Here is an 8,404-nt window from a genome sequence, read left to right on the forward strand (position 1 = left end):
GTAGAAATAAATTTAAAAAAAAAATAAAAATAAGTATGCTATAAGTGCAGTAGCGGATATAGGCTTAAGCCCGTGAGGCCCGGACCTAGGGCGGCAAAATTTGAGACGACTAAAATTAAAAATTGATTGAGTTTTTTGTAAACTGTAAGACCAAATTTTAACATTTTTTTTTTGCGCTCTTACAATATAAACATAGAACTATTACAAGGGTAGAATTTCTTTGTTAAAATAATTAAGTAGTAAAGTATTAAAATCTGAAAAAAATAAATTTCTGGATTTTAAATAAGTTTGATTAAATTAAATTTTTTAGTAAGAATTTATATAAAAAAAAATTACGTTGAACACAATTATTGAATGCAAAGAAAAAAAAATTATTTTTAATAGTTTTTATCATAAAACAAAAGTCACTAATGTTTCTCGACTGACACTCGATTTTTGAAAAAGTTTAACAAAAAAAAAATCTTGGCGTCGGTTGACCCTGCGGGCCAGCCCCAAAACTTCCCGCTGTTTTCGACCTCAAAGAGCTCGAAAACATTAGTGTAGATACATTTTCGAGCTCGAAAATGCTATCACATGCAATTGTTTTTTTACGATCTTTTCAAGTTCTAACAAGTTACCTGTTATGCTGAAGTTTGAAAATTTAAGAATCGAAAATCATCAATGAAGCGGTTTTTAAAATTTAGTTCCTGATTATGTTCAGTAAAATAAGTGTATTGAGGCAGAAATCAATGTCAGGGATCAAAATCAAGATTTAAATAAGTTTTGACTCATGTAAGAAACAATAAAATATGAAATATCCGATAAAAATATTAAAAACTACGTTTTATCGATTTTTTTGTTGATAATATGATTTAAACTAAAAACCAAGTTCGATGACATTATATGATCAAAAGAAACCATAAAAAAGATGAGTTGGTATGATATCAGGCACATTTTGTTACGTTATATCATGATTTATCCGGAAAAAATAACATAAAATGTTATTTTTTTAACTTTTCAACGCCGATATCTTTTGAACTAATCGATCGATAGTTGACGTGGCAATCGGCGCGTTTTATTGAGTTCTAGAGCTGATTAAAATTTGAAATCGATCGCGTCAGTCGTTTCGAAAATATTAAAAAAAACCGTTTTTCACCATTTCTTTCTCCCGCGATAACTCTCGAACGAATTATCCGATTTTGATGTTTGAGGTAGCAATCGACGCGTTTTATTGAGTACTAGAGCTGATTAGATTTTGAAGCCGATCGTATAAGTCGTTTTTGAGAAATCAATAAAAAACTAAAAAAAATTTTTTTTTTTTTCGTAATTCGCCAATATTTTCGAGTCTATTCGATCAAATAATCTTGAAATTTTCAGGAAAGTTGATGGCCAACAAGCTCGTTCGATTGCCACCTTAACCGTCCAAATCGATTCATTAGTTCAAAAGTTACAAAGAGTTTACATACACACACACACACACACACACACACACACACACACACACACACTCGGACACACACACATACATACACACACTCGGACATCATTCTGAAAATAGTCAGAATAGCTTCCTAGGACCTCAAAACGTCGACATCTGATGAAAACTCGATTTTCGAAAATCGGAGTGAAAACAATAACTTCCCGAAATTTTTGAAAATCGTCGATTTTCTTAGCGGGAAGTTAAAAAATTTTAATAATGCTCAATTATATTTACTCCCCCCCCCCCCGCGCCCTTCGCTTATTTCAATTTATTGATAACTTCATCGATCAAAATGTTTTTTCAATCTATTGCAGTAGTAAGAATAAAATTATAAGCGAAAATAATGTAATTTTTTATATTTTTGAGATTTTCGAATTTTTTAGTTACATCAAGAAATTTTGAAATTATCGTGATTTTTAAAGGGTATTTTCAAAACGCGCAAAATCACACAATTTTCAAACGAGATTAAAAAAAAAATTATCAATTTCTTCTTTTTACCCTTATGTACATATTTTACTATATAAAAATGAAAAAAAAAAAATGTTTTTTTATTATGTTCAATAAATCTTGAGAATTTGATATTTCTTAATAATTATACACAGAAAAAAAGGTTGACTTGGCCCAAGATAATTTTCGCCTTCATTTTGTTATTCTTGGGCTGAGTAATTAGGTTTTTTTAATCCGAGAACATTTTCTTCGACTAATATTATAAAAATATTGTATCAAGAATAATTAAATTTTAATTCAAGTTAAATAATCTTGGTTTAAGAATATTTATTTCAAGTCAAATATATTTTGTTTCTAACCAAGTAAAAAAAACTATCAAAACAAGATACTTTTCTGTCTTGGTTGGTGAGTATAGTAAATTGTCACAATATATATCAACATCTTAAACCAAGAACGTTTTTTGCGTGACAGAAGATCATTTACTCTCAGTTTGAGAAAACTACATTATCGACTCAAGACAACGGTCTATTGTAATGAGAAAATTTTAATTATGATTTAAATAAATTATAATCTTAGTTTAATAAAATAACTTTTTTTGAATCATGCAAATATTTACTTAACGGAAGACATAAAATTCTCCCACTGATAATTTTTTTTCTTGACTTAAAAAAATTCTAGTCTCGATTCAAGAAAATAAATGACTCTACTTAAAAAAATATATCGACCTATATTTTTCAGTGAATCTAACCTAATATAAATATTAAATATTGTCGAGCAGGAAAGTGTATGCGTATATTTAGAACACCGCAATATAGCAGTAGAGAGGATAAGGAATAAACTCTCTCGATTAAATGGCTTATGAACGAATTGAGAAAAATAAATTGTTTGCTCATAGTAGGAATCGAACCTAGACCGATTCGGCATCACGCGAGAGCTTTACCAGTTATGCTACCCGACCATTTCCTGAACATTCGTTCACTTTACCCATATCTAGTTAGCACACTGTACAATGTAGAGTCTAAACTACCGCCACTTTAGTATAGTATAGTTAGCTTTCCCAAGAGAATTTTTGCGTTGAGCCGTGAGCGCAGTTGCTGTTGGTTCAAACGTCTACGCTTACTTGCCGCAACACAACAAATACTTAAGCCAAGACATTTCTTACCATTGAATCGAGTACTTTTAATTCTTGACTCGAGTCACAAATCATCTCGATTCAAAATAAATTATTCTTCAAGAAAGAATATTTTACTTTTCGGACAATTGATTATATATTGGGGTAAAATATTTATTTTTCTCACTTTAAGAAAATATTTTTTACTTCAAGAAACATATATTATATTGGTTGAATAAAAAAAAATCTTATGCCAAGATGACTAAATTTAAGAAAATTTTGCTCTTGAACCAAGAAAATTTTCGTTTTCATTCAATACCAAAAATATTCTTGCGGCAAGAAAAAATTTCTTACGCCAAGATATCCTTTCTTTCTGTGTAAGATCTTTGAAAATTGATTAAATAAAAAAAATTTTATAACCATTTTTAATAACATTAATTACATTTCTAACAACATTGCTAAGAATTCTCAATGTTAATCTCAATAACTCAAGTTAGTTACGAGCATCATGTTCTATCTAAATTTTTCGAACTTCAAGTAGACGCATCGTTATTGTTCATATGTTTACTTTTGGGAGGATACCGGACACCGAAACTCGAGACTAGAGCTAGACAGCTCTCGTTTACAGGCATCGACGTGTTCAATAGTCTTGGGCTTAATCGGTCACCACTAAGAGCGCTCAATTTAGTTCATAATCCAATGGCGAACTAGTTCGTTCTTTTAGTTCATTAGTTCTTTTTTTTTTAAATAATTTAATAAAAACAATAAATAGAGAAAAAAATATATTTATGATTATTGCAGGTTCTGTTTATTTATAGAACATAAAATTTTTTATTTAAATAAGAATGAAAAAATTAAATAATTTATATTAATGATTAGTCAACAGCTAGTCTCGTTCCTAGTATAGTACGTAATTATATTACAATACTTAAAAAGTGCAAATTATTACAATCAATGTTGACATTTTTTTATGGCACATAAGATCTTTTACTTAAGTAAAAATGAATAAATTAAATAATTTATGTTAATCATTAGTCAACAGCTAGTCTTATTCCTAGTATAATGCGTAATTATATTACAGTACTTGAAAAGTGCGAATCATTACAATTAAAGTTGACATTTTTTTATATCACATAAGATTTCTTTCTTAAGTAAAAATGAATAAATTAAATAATTTATATTAATAATTAGATAAAAATCCGTCGTATTCATAGTATCAGATTAAAAATATCACGATAGCCATCACATGTTAGGAACTTTAAAGACTATTTTCTACATATTACTATGTAAAAATAAGAGTGTCGAAACTTTATTCGGTTTCAATAATTTGCGTCGTTGAGTAATAATTTGTCCTGCCCCTGAGAAAACTCGTTCACAAGGCACAGATGTTGCGACGATACAAAATCTTTTTAAAATATATGCATATAAGTGAGGATATGTATGACGTCTTTCGTGCCACCATTGCAGAGGATCCATCTTACGATCCAAGTACTCCTCATTCAGATACTTATCAATTTCACGAATACTAGCCACAGTTTTGTTTTCAGGTCTTGTTATTCTACTTATTTCACTATCATATTCATCCCATATGCTCACACAATCTTTTTTATTTCCATTTTCATCTACTGATGATACCGGCACAAGAGCAGTTGTGGTGTTAGAAGAATTTTCTCGATTATTATATTGCAACGACTGCAATGGTGTTTTACCGACTTTATTTTTAAGACCTTCGATTGCGCGCTCACGATAGTCTTGATTTTTCAATGATCTTGCTTTGAATCTAGGATCCAAAATTGTACTCTCAGCATATAAAATATTATTTTCCAACTCTTTAAATCGAGTCTCCATACCTTTCTTCAAGGCTGATTGCACTGAAATAATTTTTTGATTCTGGGAAAAATATTTCCTCAAGAAATCTTGAATTAAATTGTTAAATACTATTACTTTAGATAAGGTTACATTTTTTTCGGCACTTATTTCAATTGTTACTTCATAAAATGGCTTAAGCAAAGGTAAAACTTCCTCTATGACCTCCCAGTCTTCTTGCTTTATATTTAAATCGGGACGTAATAGAGCAATCGTAGTAATCACAGCATCCTTCACCTGTATTATTCGCTGAAGCATGTCGTAAGTCGAGTTCCAGCGAGTTGGGACATCTTGTTTCAATTTTAGAACGGGTAAATTGAGTTGTTTTTGCGTGGTGGCTAATTTGTTTTGTCCTTGGGTACTTCGATTAAAATATTCAACAATACTTTTAACTTGCACTAAAACATCAGATATTTCTTTAGTAGCAGTTTGGACGATAAGATTTAAAGTGTGAGCGAAGCAACCAATTCATCGCCACTTTCCAAGTTTAACAGCATTTATGATGTTCGATGCATTATCACTAACAACAGCAGTAACTTTATGCAAAATATCCCAATCTATCATGACATTCCTCAAAAAGTCACATAAATTCTCGCTTGTATGTCTATCATTAAATGCTTCACAAGTGAGTAATATAGAACAAAGCTTGGTTTCATCATCTATAAAATGGGCTGTTACAGCTATATAGCTTTCATTATTACTAGACGTCCAACCATCAGTAGTCAGAGATAGTGCAACTGCAGCTTTAATCTTTATTCGAGCCTCGCTTTGTAGTTCTTGATGGACATTAGACATTAAATTAGTTGATACTGTTTTTCTAGAGGGAAGTTGATACCCAGGACAATTTGAAACTAGTTGAATTAGTTTACGCATTTCAGGTTCTTCAACTATTCTTAAAGCATGATGTCCCTTAGCAATCATCTTGACAACTTGTCGGTCGATTTCTTTAACTTTTCGAATGGGTGGTTTCTTATGAATATATTGAATTATTGAATTTTGAAGCGATGATACTGCTGATATCGATGACGATGATGAAATTGCTAAGGATTGAGAATTACTATTCCTTGATGCAGTTTGACTTGTTTGATGAGGATCTGAATCAGATAAATCTATAAAATCTTGCCGTTCCGGAGCTAAAGGAATTGTAGGATGCTTTGTTTTCATATGTCGGGTAAGATTGCCATTTGAACCACCAGCAAAGCTAATATACGACGAACAATATTTACATTTTGCTTTCTTACTCTCAGTTTCTTCAGTGAAATGCATCCATAAAAAACTGTGTTTTCTTCTTGATGTCATTATTACAATCAATCTGAAACAAATAAATTTTATTGATTGAATTATAATTTTAATTAATAGAACTTTTATTATGTTTATAGATATTAGTGAAAATAAAGCATAATTAGTACTAGATATTTTCTTACGGAAATACCATATTGAATAATCAAAATTAAGATGAGTTAAATAAATGTTATTCAATAAAAATTGATTTTATTTTGCAAAAATACCCAAGTTTATTTTTTTATGAAACTAAGTATTGAAGACTATTTGATGATATGGAAATTGAAATGAAATAATATAAAAGAAAACTAACTAAAAAAGTTTTCATATTTTTTGAATGAATCAAAACAATGAAAATAATACAACCGAAATTTATAGGTTATATGTCGCTAGTTAACGTGATATATAATAATAACAATTATTTATAACAATTAATGGAAATAGAAGAGTAAAATATTAATTTTAATTAAACTTACCATAAAATCAGATTTATTTGTTAGTTCAAAAAATTTACTCAAAGTCCGTTATATATTAGATGTGGATGTGAAGTTGTTTAGAATCGATATCGAAATATCAAGGCGCGCACAGAAAAAGTAAATAACTCGGTTGGTCACATAGCGCCAGTGTCTGGTAAAACCGACGCTAAAAAAATTATAAAAAGAACTAAGAGCGAGATCATCGGCGAACTAGTTCGCATAGTTCACCTAAAGGAGCGCTCTTCCGACCTAGGTCGTTCGCGAACTACCCAAGACTAGTGTTCAAGCAACGATATGTTATACAATGTTTTCGTTTAACATTTTATTTATTTTTTTTATCGAGTATTGAGCTGCGATATTTTTAGTCTTGTTCAGTCTTTTCAAAGTTCTTAGTGAGTGCAGATCTTGACATTCTATTGTGTTGTTTAATTTTATTCTATTCTATTATTGAATTCTTAATATCTTATTAAGAAGAAAACATGAGTTCTTTTCGAAAAAAGCTAGTGGTGCTGAGAATCGTAAAAAAACAGCAAAAGAATCAGCAAAGAGGTGATTTGTTGAAAAAAATTCCCAAAATATCTACTTTCATGACTACGTCCTCTTCAAATATATCAAATTCTAATGAAAACAAAGTACAATCATCATTTTCATCTGCAGTAAGTATTAAAATTTTATTAAATGATAATTAATTTCATGGTATAAAAAAATTATTCACAAGGGTTGCTTAAATAGAAATTTAAAATTTAAAAACTATATATTTCTAGTTAATAATTAAAATTTTAAATTCTGTTTCTATATAGGATTTATAACTAATATTTACATGAATATATTAATTTACAATCGATTTTAAACTAAATTCTTAATCTAGCAGATATTAGAAGAAACTGTACAACAAGAGACTCAAGGAATTCAGTTTGATTCTCCATCAATAAATTTACCGACTAGCGATTTAACTAGATCTAAAGATTATACAATTCGCACGGACCCGTATTTATGGGAATTTAATCAAGTAACACGAGATTTTGTAGCTGTCAATGGTACACCACAAAATATTAATGCTGATTTTGAAAAGTCAAGGAATGTTTATAGCGATAAAACACGATTTTGTTCAACAAAATTATTTAAAAGAATTATGAAAAATGGTGAAGTTAAACCTCGTGCGTGGTTAATTTATTCAGAAACTAAAGTATCGGTATTTTGTGCCCCATGTCTTTTGTTTGGCAATAATAATGAGACAAATGCTTTTACTGGCGAAGGTTTTCGTGATTGGAAAAATTCAAAAGCCCGTGTTGAAGGTCATGAAAACTCTCATGAAATTTCGTATTGGAAAAAAATTTTACATCGGGTAGTTGCAATCGTCAAATCGCTATCAATAAGAGGACTGCCATTCCGAGGACATTCGGAACAATTGGGGAATCCTCATAACGGTAATTTTTTAGGAACAGTGTAGCTTCTTGCTGAATTTGATCCATTTTTAGCTGATCACGTGAAATCATTTGCGCATTCAGGAAGTGGAAGTACATCATATTTATCAAAAACAATCTATGAAGAAATTATATTGTTAATACATAATCAAGTATTGAAACAAATTTCTACTGAAGTGCAAAATGCTAAATACTTTGGAATTATTGTAGATTCTACGCCTGACATCGCCCACGTCGATCAGCTTACTATTATTATTAGATATGTACGTAACAATGGAGAAATAGTAGTGCGATTCTTAGGATTTGTACCAAATGCAAGTTATAAAGCCTCCTATGAGGT

At 30.0% G+C, this 8,404-nt stretch overlaps 3 protein-coding genes across 3 annotated transcripts; 1 reads left to right on the forward strand and 2 right to left on the reverse strand.

Moving 5' to 3' along the window:
- Positions 1–4,289: 4,289 nt before the first annotated feature.
- LOC128667450 (zinc finger BED domain-containing protein 4-like) lies at positions 4,290–5,243 on the reverse strand. Its single transcript, XM_053737408.1, has one exon. The coding sequence runs from the start codon at positions 5,139–5,141 to the stop codon at positions 4,290–4,292; it is 852 nt and encodes a 283-aa protein (XP_053593383.1). The 5' UTR covers positions 5,142–5,243.
- A 108-nt stretch (positions 5,244–5,351) lies between these two features.
- Positions 5,352–5,804, reverse strand: LOC128667451 (E3 SUMO-protein ligase ZBED1-like). The gene has a single exon (XM_053737409.1). The coding sequence runs from the start codon at positions 5,802–5,804 to the stop codon at positions 5,352–5,354; it is 453 nt and encodes a 150-aa protein (XP_053593384.1).
- Positions 5,805–7,119: 1,315 nt separating this feature from the next.
- Positions 7,120–8,090, forward strand: LOC128667452 (zinc finger MYM-type protein 5-like). Its single transcript, XM_053737410.1, has 2 exons — positions 7,120–7,296; positions 7,509–8,090. The coding sequence occupies exons 1-2, from the start codon at positions 7,120–7,122 to the stop codon at positions 8,088–8,090; spliced, it is 759 nt and encodes a 252-aa protein (XP_053593385.1).
- The last annotated feature ends 314 nt before the right edge of the window (positions 8,091–8,404 follow it).

Source organism: Microplitis demolitor, chromosome 3, assembly GCF_026212275.2.
Source record: "Microplitis demolitor isolate Queensland-Clemson2020A chromosome 3, iyMicDemo2.1a, whole genome shotgun sequence".
NCBI lineage: Eukaryota > Metazoa > Arthropoda > Insecta > Hymenoptera > Braconidae > Microplitis > Microplitis demolitor.

Coding starts and splice junctions, on each gene's coding strand:
- LOC128667452 (XM_053737410.1), top strand. CDS start 7,120: ATGAGTTCTTTTCGAAAAAAGCTAGTGGTGCTGAGAATCGTAAAAAAA. Junction 7,297..7,508: donor AATCATCATTTTCATCTGCA/GTAAGTATTAAA, acceptor TTCTTAATCTAG/CAGATATTAGAAGAAACTGT.
- LOC128667451 (XM_053737409.1), bottom strand. CDS start 5,804: ATGATTGCTAAGGGACATCATGCTTTAAGAATAGTTGAAGAACCTGAA.
- LOC128667450 (XM_053737408.1), bottom strand. CDS start 5,141: ATGCTTCAGCGAATAATACAGGTGAAGGATGCTGTGATTACTACGATT.